Source organism: Tursiops truncatus, chromosome 11 (assembly GCF_011762595.2).
Source record: "Tursiops truncatus isolate mTurTru1 chromosome 11, mTurTru1.mat.Y, whole genome shotgun sequence".
In the NCBI taxonomy this organism is placed as follows: Eukaryota; Metazoa; Chordata; class Mammalia; order Artiodactyla; family Delphinidae; genus Tursiops; species Tursiops truncatus.
The window spans coordinates 69,440,356-69,456,451 of NC_047044.1; the positions used below are offsets into that span (position 1 = coordinate 69,440,356).

General features: G+C 39.3%; 1 protein-coding gene across 4 annotated transcripts in view; it reads left to right on the plus strand.

Moving 5' to 3' along the window:
* The first annotated feature begins 1,899 nt into the window (after positions 1-1,899).
* Positions 1,900-16,096, plus strand: part of YAF2 (YY1 associated factor 2) — a 65,622-nt gene continuing 51,425 nt past the window's right edge. For 2 of the 4 annotated variants that reach the window (XM_019934610.3, XM_019934613.3), the window contains exons 1-2: positions 2,251-2,408; positions 2,863-2,988. In XM_019934610.3, coding sequence (XP_019790169.1) covers positions 2,383-2,408; positions 2,863-2,988 — 152 coding nt within the window. In that variant the 5' untranslated portion in view covers positions 2,251-2,382. Of the gene's footprint in view, positions 2,409-2,862; positions 2,989-4,579; positions 4,842-16,096 lie in introns of those variants that run through there. The other 2 variants (XM_019934614.3, XM_073788823.1) reach the window with 2 other exon arrangements.

Sequence of the window (16,096 nt, forward strand, 5' to 3'; positions counted from 1 at the left end):
GGGCATGTGCCTTGGTATTTCGCAGAAAATGGGTTTCTGGTTCTTCTACAGGGACTACATTGCAGAGTTGTAAAGTAGTTTGGAGAGTTGTAAATTTCAGCAGTGATTGATGATCCACTGCCCAGAATGTGCTTAACAGGCTGTAAATCCTGGTATGAAAAAAAATTACCTCACTGTAGAATTGTGACACAGGTGAATGTATTCATTCTGAGAATATTTACTGACTGCCTACTATGTGTCAGACTATTCTAGGGGCTGGAGATGCAGTGATGAAGACAATGGATAAAAGTTCCTGCCCTTCTTGAATTTATGATTCAGAGGTGGAGCTTACTTTATAATGGTGGATGTTATATTCTAGCGAAATGGTGATTTGCACGTTGGGGATTTTTAGAGTGCTCCATTTGCTTTTCTTTTGATTTAAAAATACTTTGTTGCCATCACTTTTGCAAGTAGGCCACTTTTTGTTAATCTCCTTGATAATCCATCCAGCTGAGGAATTTAAAAACATCACAATACCTTAGACTTGGAAGGGACCTGCATTGAGATAATAGTTTTAACTCCTTTATCTTACAGATGGAAAAAAGGAAGTGACTTACCTAAATTTACCATTACATTACTGAGAGATTGAAGACTAGGCCTTAGATCTCTGTATGCTTTCCTCAATCATATTCCTCATGGTTTCTGGGTTTCTGAATTGAGGTCTGAGTCATAAGAAGCGATGCTTGCAAAAAACACAGATGGTGCGATTTCAGAAACGGCTGTAGATTGCAAACCTGATTTGGTTAATCAGAAAGCAGGGCTTGAAAATAGAAACAGACTCACAGATATAAAAAACAAACTTGCTACCAAAGGCGAGAGAGAAGCAGGGAGAGACAAATTAGGGGTATGGGATTAATAGATACAAACTACTATGTATAAAGTAGATAAGCAACAAAGATATATTGTACAGCACAGGGAATTATAACCATTATCTTGTTATATTTATAATGGAGTATAATCTGTAAAAATACTGAATCACTATGCTGTAACCTGAAACTAATACTGTAAATCAACTATATTTCAATTAAAAAAAAAAAAGCAAGCATGACTTGGTGAAATACTGACGGGGTATCTGAGCTCTAATCCTGGCCAGTTCATTAAAGAAAACATTTAACCTGGTCCCTAAATTCCTTCTTTCAAATGTAGGGATAGGCTAGTTGATGAGAACATTTGCATAGTACTCTGAGCCCTTTAAAACATGCATTTATGTAAAGAGATTTACAAAGTGCCAGTACATAGTGGTAAAAAGTGTCATTAGGCTAAGAAGTCTCAGAGCCTTAGCAAAGTTCTTGATCAGCGTGGTGACATAATGTTACCCGCATTTATTATTAATCTGGTTGTGAATTACTGAATAGATTGAGGAGGTGGGGCTGGAGCTTCAGAGACCAGTTGGATGGGTTGCCAGAGTCCAGTACAACACGAGGGCATCCAGTACGCTACGGTAATGAGACCTGGGAGGAAAGTGTTCTTTTCTTAACAACGTTCAGGGCACATGCAATCTCGTTATTTACAAAGAAGAAAAAAGGTTTTATGAGTGTTTTTTGTTGTTGTTTCTTTTTAAAGCAGCTACTGTAGAGGCCTGGGAGGCGAGAAGAGCGCATTTGGAATTAAACCAGGGTTAGATTCCTGGCTTTATCCTTTTCTAATTAGGTAATATAGAGGAAGTCACCTAACCTCTCGAGCCTCGGTTTCGTTTCCTCCAAATTAAGGGCGACAATCCCTACTTGGTAGAGCATTTGTGTGCACAAAACCAAGTGGCTTAAGGCACCTAGCAATGGCGCTCACTGGTGGCTGCCGCCTGCCCCCGGGTATCCTTCGAGCTAGGGCTGAGACGCCAAGGACCGCCCAGGCCCGGAAAGCGGTTCTACCTGGAGACCGCAGTCGCGCACTCTGCTCCGGAGTCGGGCTGACCTCTGAACGCCGGCCCCCGCCTTGGACCAGGCTTCGCGCAGGATGACAGAGCATCTCTCGCTGGAGGGGCTCCCAGGATGCCGACAGGAAGCGGGCGGCACCGGGCGGAGAGGCGGTGACCGCGCCTGAGGCTGCGGCGGCCACCCCCACGCGGCAGCCCGCGAACTCGCCGCGAGTGCTGGGCCGCGCTGGCCTCGTTTGAAGTCTCCGGCGCGGCCGCTGGTTGGCGGGCGCGGGTCACGTGGCCCAGGCAGGAGTTTCCCCGACAGCTGGAGGCTGCGTGGGATCCGGCGGCGGCTCCGGAGCTCGGCGGTGCGGCCTTCCCCGCCCCCTCCCTCCTCCCCCGCCCGCTTCCGCCCGTCTTATTATCCTCCTTATTGACAAATAGAGCGGCCGCGGCGGCGACTCTCGGCGTGCGTTTGTAGCCAAGCCATGGGAGACAAGAAGAGCCCCACCAGGTAACAGCGCCCGGGCCCCCGGGCCCGGACTGTGCGGGCGGCGGGGCCCTTGCGCCGGGCTTCAGGCGGCCGCCTCGCTCGCAGCCCGAGCAGAAGGGCGAAAACGGGGGCGGTGCCGCCGCTGCGCGAGCGCTGCCGCGTGAGGGGCCGGCGCCGGCCGCCCCACAATGGAGTCGCGATGGCGGCGGCCGGAGCGGCAGCTCGGGGTGTCCGAGCGGCGGTGGCGGCGACGGCGGCGGCGGCGGCGGCGGCGGCTGCTGCTGCGGCAGCGGCCGCGCTCACGCCCCCGCCTTCCTGACTCCCCTCCCCCTTCGAGCCGGAGCCTGGCGCGCTGGGGGCCTGCAGGGCTGGGGTCGCGGGACTGGGGCGGGGGGCGAGGCGGGGGCGGCCGCGGGGCCCGGGCGCGGCCCGCTGGTGACCCCGCGCCGCGTCGTGTCCGGGTTGTGTCCTGCAGGCCGAAGCGGCAGCCGAAGCCGTCCTCGGATGAGGGTTACTGGGACTGTAGCGTCTGCACCTTCCGGAACAGCGCCGAGGCCTTCAAGTGCATGATGTGCGATGTGCGGAAGGGCACCTCCACCCGGTGAGTCCCGGGCTTGCCCCGCGCGGCGCCTGCCCACCGGCTCGCGGCGCCAAGGACGCCCCTGCGGCCGCCGCCCCCTCCCGTGACACTGGCAGACCCGGCGGGCGGAGGCGAGCCTGAGGTGGTGGCCGCGATAGGAACTGGGTCAGATTGATCGCGACCCAAGCGATGCTTTGCGGTGAGGGGTAATTGAAGAGGCTGGAACGGTTTTTGCTGCCAAGAGAGAATAAATTGTTTAAGGGAGGCATTAGCTACTGCGATTTAATTCGTGTCGCTGGGTGTAATGACCCCCCGCCCCCCACCCCTTCCCCACCACACAGTCCGGATGTAATAACGTTGGCTGCATTGTTGTGTTAGTGTGCAGGAATCAAAGAAAAACGATGAAATCCTCTTTAGGAGCGAAAGATGTAATTTAATGTCGTTCCTCAAAAAAGTATCTGATTATAGAATCCACAACAGATTAAGTTTCCTTTTTTTTTTTACATAGACGTCTGGAAGGGTCAGATCAGGGGTTCGTGTAGTGTTTTTAATCCCAGGTCCTCTAATATTGTATAAATAAATAGTTGGAGGTGAGCCCAGTCACAGGGACACATTTTTTCTGAAAGTGTCTGAATATCTTTAGTTTGATTAGATGGCAATCTGTTAGACTATACAAATGGGATAAAATGATCTCTGCTTATTTTCAGTCTTTATTTTATTGTAAGCTTACAGTATGATAAGAGTCTTTTAAAAAACCACTTAAGTGTATTAAGTGGATAAAGAAAATCATTCAGGAAATTCAAAGTCTGTGGCATTCTTGATCTGCCAGCACTTAGTTACTGTGATTTATGGCCTAATATTTAGATGGCATATACTCTTGATTAAAGTCTGTTAGAAACTGTATTATCATGAGAATACTAATGCGTTATACTGTTGTTTTTAAAAAGGGCTATACAATAGTAACATTAGAGGAATAAATATATTCAGTAGGAGTTAGATTCCTAAAAATGAGATACCCAGATTTTTAAACACCATTTACAGCATTTTATTAAATTTTTAAATGTGAACACATAAATGGTTGTCAAAACTTGAAATTTTAAGATTTGCTGAGTGAAGCTAGCTGCTTTTGACATACCTGTCTTTTTGTAAACCACAATATGCTTTTCGTATATTAATTCTCATTACATTGGATAAAATATATTAAATATTTTAATCATGTCCTTTAAAAAGAAAATTTTCAAACAGCTGCTAAATTCAAGGGAATATAACAGAACATGCTAAAAAGAAAAAAGTACCATTTGCTAAAATGAATGTGGTAACTATTTTTGGACCCGTGATTTAAGTATTTTGAAAAGCAGAGTATCTTTGTATCTCTAAGTCTATATAAGGTTGGATTTGGCTTAGATTATATTTGTATATCTATGTTAGTACTTTGTACTTTTTTAAACGCTCAATAAGCAATTTTCAGAAAAGGCAGGAACTTTAATGTGGAGACAGTTTTTATAATCTTAATCTCTGGTGCGATATTGTTGCTTTTTGTTGTTCCCTCTCTATTTTCTTGTAGCCACTAGAAAAATACTGAAACTAGAAGAGCCTGTATGTTTATTTGCAGGGACAGCAAGGAAGGGGGGAAGCTGGTGTCCTACTCCACAGCCAGTCTTGGGGTTAGAGGAACCCTGAGAAATAGAGTAGGTGGTGGCAGCTCAGAAGAGAAGAAACAGGCCGAATACCTGGCACCTGGAAGAAGAAGGAATATAGTGCACAGGGGAGTTGGCCCAGGACAGAGAAGTGGGCCTAGTTTAAAAGAGGCTTGAGGCCCACATGGGGGCCCCTGACATTTCTTACCAGTACATCTGAGCTCTTATAGATCCAATTTTTAGTGGTGGAAACATTACTTGAGAAGGACTCAGAGAAGCATTGTCATTTGGATTGAAACTGAAGAGGCTCTGGGCAACTCACCAGAAGTCTAAGGGACACTCTGTTCCTAAAAGTAAGTGTTCTACACTACGACCCTCTCAGCTTCTTCCTTCCTCTCTCTGAATTTGTCTCTTCTCTTTTGATTTTGGCCCTAAGTTAAACCTAAGAGCTCTAATTTCTCTGTTACCTGTTATTTTTCTCCCATTGTTTCTGAAATTCAGAGTGGAATCCATGTTTGGGTAGAACAATGGAACAGGGCACTGTTAATAGGGCAGATATTGATTGCACCACAAAATATTTGTCTCTGGTAATATTAGAAAAACAGGATTAAAGGGCTACATAACACTGGAGAAGCAAAAGTTTCAGTAGTTAGAAGAAATAATTCTCTACGACTGACATGTTAATTAGCAGTTAGGGTAATTTCAAGAATAAGGTTGGCAATTACTAAAGCAGGGACTGGATAGCTGCAGAGCCCAGGGATGCAGTTTGCTTATTACTTGTTTTTGTGACTGACAAACAGGACTCGAATCCCTTGGGTCAGACTCACCTTTGAACTGATTTTGTCTTAGTCACCAAATGTGAGGCCAAGTCTAAGCCAATCCCAGAAATTTGAAAAATCTTCTTTTTAAACCTCCAGAGAAGATGGAGTCCATGACCTCCCTTTTTTTCTTTTTTCTTTTTTTTTTTTGTGGTACGCGGGCCAGTCACTGCTGTGGCCTCTCCGTTGCGGAGCACAGGCTCTGGACGCGCAGGCTCAGCGGCCATGGCTCACGGGCCTAGCCGCTCCGCGGCATGTGGGCTTTTCCTGGACCAGGGCACAAACCCGTGTCCCCTGCATCGGCAGGCGGACTCTCAACCACTGCGCCACCAGGGAAGCCCCATGACCTCCCTTTAAAGTCTTTCTGACAGTCTTTTTTGTTTAAAGGATATCTGATTCAAATCCTTTATATTGCAACAGATGACCTTTTCCTTTGGCAATATCCCTGGTAGGTCATGTTCTTCTGCAGAATAACTGTATGGAATGAAATGAGGTTATATTGATAGCAGTATTTCAAAATGAAATGTGATTTGAAGTAGCTTCAATTCCTAAATTGATAAATTATATTCTTTAAGTGTATGCCATTTCTCTGATTGAATTTTAATTTTGTACTTGCTGGCCTTAATTAGTTTAAATTTCACTAATCTTTTTTAAAATCTAGAATCTAAATAACTAGATAGTTCAAAAGTGAAGTTTTCTACAATGTGCTTTTGTGAAAGAATCAATGATAAATGTCAAACTGACAGGAAAAATGTAAAAATGAAAAAGTTACAGTGACAATTATTTTCAAAGGTACTACACAATTTCCTTCATATTTATATTTGAAATTCTTTTAACGCAGTAAGTGTCTCAAATATAAACCTAAGAAACTTTAAGAAATCAAGAACCATTCTGAATCATCAGAGAAAAAGAAATATTTAGTATAGTGTGTGTGAGGGTAGTACAATCAATGTATTGAGTTAGACTAGTATCTTATTGCCACTTCATATAGAAATAGAAATTAATGCTTAATTCAGATCGCAGATAGTTGAAAATGTTAGAGCTATTTGTTTTGGTTTTGAACTGTGATCTAAATGAGAACCCATAAAACACCTAGTCCAGAGCAGGCTTTCAAATGTAATTTCAAGCGTAACAGGTAATGTTATATTTTCTCAGGATAAATTGTAGTAGTCCCTTTAGGTTTCTCAGAGATGTTATGTTAGAGAACGATGAGAAAGATTTCACATATTAGCAAGAGTACTGGGTGTTATACTAGGAGTCTGGCAGTGAATTCTTGTCTCATTTCAACCACTTCAACATTCAGCAGTTTTTATTGAACGTCTTACTTTGTACGAGGGCTGAGCTAGGTACTAGACATACAGTGGTGGGCAAAATAGATGTTTGTTTCTTCTGTAAAATTTTATGATTTGCTGTGAATTCAGAAACACTTTGAATTGTAACCAACTCTGTACATGAGGTAGTATTAGCAAATCTTCATGTGTGAGCTGAAGAGGTGAAATTTTCTTGTTAAAAGAAATAGTGTTTATAATTGAACAAGTATTATGGTTAGGATCTGACTGTTGTTAAAAAGAATGAGTTATTTCAGCTTCTATAAAATGGGAGTAAACAATATAAAATTCACATTTTGAAGAAAATTAAACCAGTTATCATCTGATAAAACTCTTTTCCAGTATCATCGTTGTCTTGTCATACTTGCTTTCTGTCTTCTAATTTGAGGCTTGGCAGATTCTCCTAGACCCTTGGTGTGGGAATGTGAGAAAAGAATTGCGGACCATCTCAGTCAGTCTGTTTTTCAGAATGCAGAGTTCTGAGCCTCCCTTACCTGAGGAGCCTTTCCAGCTACCACACAGGTGTTGTTCAGAGACTCCTTATTCTAGGAGGTTGGTTGGTTTGTTTTTCTCTCTACATCTTGGGTTAGAGTAGTCACACGGGTTCATTGTTTAAGAGAAATTTTGAAAGTGATTAGTGTTTGGATAGTAGTGGTTTTCAAAGTGTGATCTGATGAACCCTGAGGGTCCCTGAGGACCTTTTAGGGAGTTCATAATCATACTAAGATGTTATTTGCCTTTTTCACTGTGTTGACACTTGAGGAGGTGGTACAGAGGCAATGGTGAGTAAAACTGCTGGCTCTTTAGCATAAATCAAAGCAGTGGCACCACATTGCTATATTCATCGTAATCTTCACCACCATGCACATGCAGTAAAAATAATGCTAGTTTCACTTAAGAATATTGTTCATGAAGCAGTAAAAATGACTAATTTTAGCAAGTCTTGTGTCTTCTTTAATATTCTGTCTGATGAACTGGGAAGTACAAGTAAAGCACTCCTGCTGCATACCAAACTAGTGTGGGTGAGTCGCGAGAGAGCAGTTGGAGTTGTTTGTAGTTGTTTGAGTTTTGAGCAGAACTAGCTTTTTTCATAGAACGTTATTTTTATTTGAGAGAATGCCTGGCAAACTGTGGTTATTCAGACTTGGATATTTAGCAATTTTCTCAAAAATGAACACAGTCAGTTTGTCACTTCGGAGAAAACAATTGATAATATTTGTTGCCAATGATAAAAATTGAGCTTTCAAGTGAAAATTAGAATTTTTGAAAACTTGTAACCACTACAGTGAGCTTAAGAGCCTCCTAGTAGTTTAAAGGTGAGATCAGATGGTTATATCAATGAATGTAATTTCTGATATTTTATTATGTGGTTTGTCAACATTTGGAAAATTTGCATCACTCAGTAAACCAGTATTTCCCAGTAACCAATGTATGATGTTACAAAACCATGCATAGATAATCCACTTAAAGTATAAAATAAACCAATGGATTTTAAGGGAACACTATGAAAACTTCATTGACGTGCTTCCAGATTTCACATGCAGCTAACATTTGAGAAACAGCTCTTTGTTGTGCTTTTATTTAGTATCAAAGAAGAATATCCACAATTATCTGAAAAGCCTATTAAAATACTCCTCCCTTTTTCAACTACATAGTTGTGGGAGTCGAGATTTTCTTCATATTCTTGAAACAAAACAACACATTGCAACAAATTGAATGCAGAAGGAGATATGACAATCCAGATGTCTTCCATTAAGCTGGGTAGTTGAGTACCGCTAAGCTAAAAATATACAATTACAACTCTTCACACAAAGTTATCTTTGTTTTGGAAAATATAGAGTTTTCTCATAAAAGTATATTATTTATATTAAAATATGATTTTTTAAAAATGAAATAATGTATATTTAAGTTTTTTTCTCAGTTTTTATTTTTGATACAGTAATTTATTTCTTGATTTAGATAAGACCTAGATAAACAAAAGCTCTTTTAACTTTTGAGAGTATAAAGAGTTCCTGAGAGCAAAAAGTTTATACACTATTGGCATAGAGTCTTATTAGCTTTGGTTTCTGTATACAGCAGGTTTACTTCGGCAGGCATTCTTTCCCTTTCCTTTATCCTTTGTTGAGTGAGAGCTCTGATATAACCTAGTGACCTAGTTGTTAAACTCAGGGACCTAATCTCAGTCTTCTTTCCATGTCACCTCAGTAGTATTTGATGTTGGCAGCCTTTTTTTTTTTTTTTTTTTTTTTTTTGCGGTACGTGGGCCTCTCACTGCTGTGGCCTCTTCCGTTGTGGAGCACAGGCTCCGGATGCTCAGGCTCAGCGGCCATGGCTCACGGGCCCAGCCACTCCGCGGCATGTGGGATCTTCCCGGACGGGGGCACGAACCCGTGTCCCCTGCATCGGCAGGCAGACTCTCAACCACTGCACCACCAGGGAAGCCCTCCAATAACTTTTGCGATTATATTTGTAACAATATTACCAGATTATTTTGTCCATAATTTGTAGGTATTTATTGATTCAGCATTATTTTTATTTTCACAATTTTGCTTCATATTTTGATACTGTGTTATTTGATTAAAAGCACAATTTTTATAGTTAGATGAGTAACTGAGATGAGTGATTCTGAGTATTTAAACACGGGAATAGTATTTTTATAACACAGTATTTGATTATTTTGAAGATTAAATAAAAACATAAAGAACTTAGCACGTCTTAGCATATTTTATTCTTATACACATTCTCAAAAGCATGTATGTGTACAAGAGAAAATAAAACTTTTATCCCAGTTTTAGAACATTTTTAGCTTTATCATTTTTTTGTATTGACATATAACATTATATAAGTTTCATGTTGTAGCATTATTTCAAGGATGACATTGTACATGAATACCTTAGCATTTTTAAGGTATAACTTTGGAAAATTGTGTATTTATTACCTCACAACATTTTCTTTAGGTCTTGTTATTTAGATTACTGAAATTTACTTAGTATAGCTGAAAATGAGAAGTATTTCTCCTAAACTACTGAAGTCATGAAAGAGTACAGCATATTATGAAATATATTTTATTACTCGATTAAATTGTGGGTTCTCTGTTAAATGATATTTAAAGTTAAAATAGTTGATGTCAAGAGCCTATCAAAAACTAAAATATACTAAACATAGATTTGTAGTATTTGTGATTGTTTAATTGAAAAATAGTTTAGAATTCAGATTTTGCATTTGTTTGAACTACACTGAATTTAAAATTAATGGGATGAATTAAATTTAATTATAATTCAAATGGAAGTAATTTTTACCTTATGATTGAGACAGTATTATGTTATCTATGAACATGTTACTTTCAAAGATAAATCAATTGTACAAATTAGCAGACACCTATATAACTATAGAAATAGGCAGACGTTGAAAAAAGAATTTTCCCTCATCTTGTGCTTCTTTATTATTTCTAGTTGTTCAGTCAAGCTAAAAAGATTAGTCATTGATATCTTTCTAGAATTTGTTATTTTGCCTTGCTCGTTAACTGCTTATTCTTCAAGATCCAGCTCACATATCTAGTCCCTGTGACATTCTCCTAAGCCCATCCCAAACTTGCATTCCTTTGTGTTTTTTGTTGATATCTCTGATTGTGATCTCTATCTAACTTCAGCATTTCCTCATAAACCCAGAGTTGATTTTGTCTTTCTTATGAAGCTGAGTATTCTCTCTCAATGGGACAAATTAGCCAGAGAGAGGAGGATGGCTGTATTCTCTTCCTGGAATTAGTTCCTCAAAGTCAATTTGTGATGCTTACCTTTATTCTATCATTTAGCATACTATGGTTCTGTTAGATGTGTGCATTTACTCTCGTTATGAGCTTCTTAAGAGGAATATGAGTTTTTCATTATCTTTTTCGAAGATGTTTAACCAAGTGCCTGGGAAATAATAGGTGTTCAGTAAAGTTTTGTTGAAAGAGGAATATAGGTATTAGAAAGGAAGTTATTATTATTTTTTCAATAAGCTTTGAAAAAGTTGGAATTTTGATACAGGTTAAGTCATTATTTGGAAAAGAACCCTCCTGTATACATGTGTGAATTATTGGAAATAAATTATCAGAAGTGAACAAAATTCTAGAATTCTGCACACGCTTATTCTAGGTTTCTTTGCTTATTCCTCTTTCCTTCAAGGTTGGATATCTGGCCAACATACTTTGGTAGAAAGATTAGCATTCTGTGGGGTATCAAGTTTTCATTCAATGAAACCTTAGGTGTTTTTTTTTTTAAAGACACATTTTCCTTAAATAATTATCTTTTATAACTTGTAATGTTAGTGGTTTTACAAGTGTGTAAAATATTATTATGTCATCGTGACTTTGAAACTAAATTATTCATTTAACAAATATTTACTGAACACTTAACAGTGTTTATTGGCTTTCATGATTGCTAAAATCTCTACCTTTTGTTATATATGACCTGTGGTTGATAATCGTCTGTTTTAAAAGATTCAGTAGGGGGGCTTCCCTGGTGGCGCAGTGGTTGAGAGTCCACCTGCCGATGCAGGGGACACGGGTTCGTGCCCCGGTCCGGGAGGACACCACAAGCCGCTGAGCGGCTCAGCCCGTGAGCCATGGCCGCTGAGCCTGCACGTCCGGAGCCTGTGCTCCGCGACGGGAGAGGCCGCGACAGTGAAAGGCCCATGTACCTCTAAAAAAAAAAAAAGAAAAAAAAAAAAGATTCAGTAGGCATTTTGTTCTGTAATGTTGTTTATTATGGAAATTTACAGAATTACTGAGAATTTTAGAGCTGGAAGGAACCTTTTAAGAGCTTCCAAAGTGTTTAGTCATTTTCTGAGAGAGGCTATTTTTTATTTCTTGAAACCTTAGTGGTAGAGATAAGATAATTTTCAGGGGGAAGATCTTGAGGGGTATGGGGTAGAGATGTTATTATTTAAACTTTTGAAATTGTTGAGGCCACTATTGTTTCCAAACCCTTTCCTCTGGGATTTTCAACTCTGGAGGATTCTTGCTGTCCTGCAGTCTTAGAGAACTGCCAGGTAATGCATAGCAATCTGCTGGGTGAGGTCTTTTCTATTTGTTGGAACTCATGGCTCTAGCTTAGTAGCCTCTTGACAAGTAAGAAAACAGGCCTGGAAAGATTGAGCTGTTCAAGGTCAATAGTTGGTTAGTGCTAGATTCAAATGTTTGGATTTCTAAGTCCTTTTTATTACCTTGCTGTGGTAGCATTCAAATTTGTAGCAAGTAACTTCTTAAGGATTTCTTCTTGTAAATTTCATCATACCTGCATCTAGTGCTGTACATCTTGAGAACTTCTAACATTAAACCTACTACTTACAACTGATATAAGAACTTATGTTAAAATCTGGGCTAGCACTATAGTGAATGAAAAACAAAATGACGGTCGGTTGTTTTCTCTATTTTAAGAAATATTTTTGAAGTTAAAATGTCAAACTTCATTTTGATGTCTTTTACAATAACGTTTATTGTGTATACCTTGACTTCTTTGATATCATAGTATTTCTTAGGAGAAAAATCCCAGTAAATATTATTTCCCTCTTTTATTTGTGATATAAATTCTAAGAATCTCTGATAGTATAACAAATTACAAATTTGAGTGTATGTGAATGTGTGTGTATGATAAAAAATTTGTACAGTTCTCTGACAGTTTTTAGACATGAGCTAAATCACTTCACCTTTACATAATTTATAGTCTGATCAGGGTTCTTTTACACAATATCATCCTTTATAGTATATACTAGCAATGATCAACCTAAAACAGCAGCAAGTAGATTATATTCAATGCCAGAGAAGTAGTTGCTCAGGAAGTAGAGCTCTATGTGTATCTGTAAAGTAGGCAAAGTTGTTTTGGTCCTTTTTTCATCTTTCTCCATCCTTTTTTTTATTTACTTTTTGTCTACCCAGGGCCCAGAGTCTCCTAGCCTACTTTCTAAAATGTTCTCATTCCTTTATTTACTAGAAAATCTTTCCTGTTTTAGGTAAATCTTAATAAAGTAGTAGTTTCAAGTGTGAACGTAAGTAACCTGGGCATGGGGGATAGAATTATTTATTTCTTTAAGATAATAACTCTTTTTCTGATGATAAAAGTGTTGCATGTTCATTGAAGATACTAAAGTGTAAGGAGGAAAATAAGAATGCCCACCATCATAACATCTCTCAGGCCAGAGAGATGTTAGCACAGCATTGAATGCACAGCCATCCATTCCTTTAGCCGTACTGTTCTTTCAGGGCCAGCTTTGGGAAGCCTCTTGTGAGAGAGCAAGTTGCAGGAAATAAGGGAGTAAGGAGGAGATGGGTTTGCCAGTAAGAATCAAGTAACAGGTTTCTTGGCGTAGAGAGAGCTGTCCTTCCCTCAAAAGGGCCCAGAGGTTTTGAATTGTGCTCTTTGGAGCCCCGAGATCTCCTGAAATTATCTCAGTGGCTGCCAATGGGAGCAAACAAGTGGGACTTTGTGTTCCCACACTCCACTTCAGCCAGATCATCTATGCTCTTATACATTTTATTTGTTAGGATTTCTCTTAATTTTTATTTCCTAAATGAGTTTTGCTATTAAAACCTTTTTTTTGAGAATCATTGCCCTGTTCCGTCCATTTAGCCTTCTACCACTCAAAGTCTGCTCAGCACAGGCTGGATTAATTGTGTGACTAATTCTTAGCCTCACATTTCAAAGGGAAGAGCTAATAATGAGTTTTGTATAATGGTGGGGAGATTTGAAGCTTTTCCCTTTGAAAAGCCTTTTTTCTTTCTCCCTCCTTCCCTGTTCCTTTCCTTTTTTCTCACCCATCTTCTTAGACATTTTGCTTTCTTTTTTAAGACCAAGGCTGATAAGGCCCAGGGCTCTATAATCATTGATAAGTAATGAGCAGTACAACTTACAGATGAAAAATATTTTAAATTCATAATGTCATCAAATTGTACTTTTTGATAAAACTTAAGGCTATTTCATCATCTATATGAATGTGGTTATCAATTTTGCTCAGTATTCCCTTGTTGCCAACTTTTTGTAAACTTAATGTCTCTGATTCACACAGCACTTTTCTGTAATATTCCTTGGTAATTTACATTTTAATTGTAGTCTTGCCATCTTCCACTTATGTAGGATTTCATTATACATGTTTTTAGTGCAGGAAAATATATCTAGTTTTATTTTTCCACTGTGTATTTGTTTTTAATTTTTATGTGTACTCATGATAATGGAAAGCAGAAAAAAGAAAAGAATGTCTATATTTATGAGTTGCTTGCAATTATGTAGTATAGTGGTGAAGAGTTTTGATTCTGGAGCTCAACTATTTGTGCTTATATATTAGTCTCACCACTTACTGGCTGTGTGAACTTGTGAAAGTTACTAACTTTGAGCCTCAGTTCTTTCAGTTGTAAAATGGAGATGATAATAACAACCAAGTGTTGTGAGGATTAAATGAGATAATTCTTGTAAAGTACTTGGCACAGTGCCTGGCATACAGTAAGTCCTCAAAAAATATTAGCTGAAACAGTGAAATACATGAGTGGTAATATATTAATAGACTTCCATATATAACAGTCCCTATTGTCAAATGTGTGGATTCTAGTGGGTGACTGACAAAACCAGAACATAAGAAGTGTTTTCTACTAAAAAATAATACTTCCACAAATTGCTTCAGGGATATTTTCACCCTCTTACCCTCCTTTCCTCCCTCCCTCTCTGCCTGTTTCTTCTCTTCCCTTCGTGTGTGTGTGTGTGTGTGTGTGTGTGTGTGTGTGTGTGTGTGTGTGTGTTAAGCTGATGTGTACTGTCACATAAACATTTGGGCCTTACCAGTAAAAGTCTTTACATCTAGAAAGTACTTTGGTAGTGTAATAGTGGTAAGCAGTATATATAGACTTAAGAATTGAATAGTTAAAAGCAGAGTTGTTTTTTTTTTTTTTTAACTATTTGTCAGAGTTAAAGAGTAAGTCTGCTTTCAAGGTTGGATGGTCAGACGGCACGGTCATGGTCTTTTTTAGGCCACAGTGTCTTGTTTATATTATTTCCTCTGCTTTGTACTCTCTTATCCTCCACAGTTTCTTTCTTACTCTTTATGATTGCTCAAGGCATCTTCTCTCTCAAGAAGCATTTCTTTATCCATAGGCCAGAATGAATGCCCTTTCAATTACTCTTAAAGCATTCTGTGCAAAATGTGATGATTATGTTTACACAGTGTATTGAAAATATTTCATTTTGTTTCTCTCTCCTTCCCTGAACTGTAATTTCCTTGAGAGTAGTGCGACCGGTCCAGAATCACATTTTAGTTTAAATCCCCACCATGCCATTTATGGTCATCTAACCATAGGGCTTTGTGGTGATGATTAAATGTGATAAATGATGTAAGGAACTTAACATAATTTTTAGTTAATAATAATGGTAATAATTGTAAATGATATTAATAAAAAATCCCAGTGTCTGTCTTTGTGTCTTGCGTAGGTACTGACAATGCTTAACCGAACTGCAAAGTCTCTTTATCATTTATCTGATTCTGTTGTTGCTTTAAACTGTTTTCCACTTGTTTTTAAGGAACATTTACATCATTTCATTTCATGGGCCTGTGAGTTGGGTAGAGTATGTCTAATTATGCATATTTACTTCATAAAAGAACTTGTGTCAACCTAAATTACCTTCATACTCAACTTTTTCAGCAGTTTAAAAAATGTTTTCTTTTGTCATCGACACAATACATAGTTGAAACCACAGCAAGTAGCATTTTATTCTACGTTGTGATTATTGTGTTGAATCTTAACTAGCGGTAGAGAAACCATTTGGTGGAAGCTGTTGCAGTAGTCTAGGCAAGAGACAGTAGTGGCCCAAACAAGGATAATGCCAGTAGGAGAGAGAAGTGAATGGATTCTAGATATGTTTAGTAGAAAATGTATAGGACTTGATGGATGGTTGGATATGGTTGTGAGAGATAGGAATTTGGGTTTTAGAGAGGGAAGAATCAAGGATAAATCCCAGGATTCTGGCCTAATTATGCAGCTAGGTAAATGGTGGTACTTGTCACTGACCGGAAACAAGAGGAAGGACAGGTTTTGGGGAAGGTAGTGGTTCACTTTTAGGTTTGTTGAATTTCAAGCATCTGAGAGAAATCTGAGAAGGGGGATCTATGAGGCAGTTGGATATGTGGGGCTTAAGCTTAGGAAGGAGATGAGGGCTATAAATACATGTTTGTTTGTCATCAGCATACATGACCAAATTGAAGCCATGGGAGTGAGACAGATCAAGGAGAGAATAGATAGAACAGCATGAGAAAAGAGAACCCAGGACAGAAACTTGAGAAACATCATCACTTCCTTGTGGTGGTGGAAGAAGAGAATCCTACA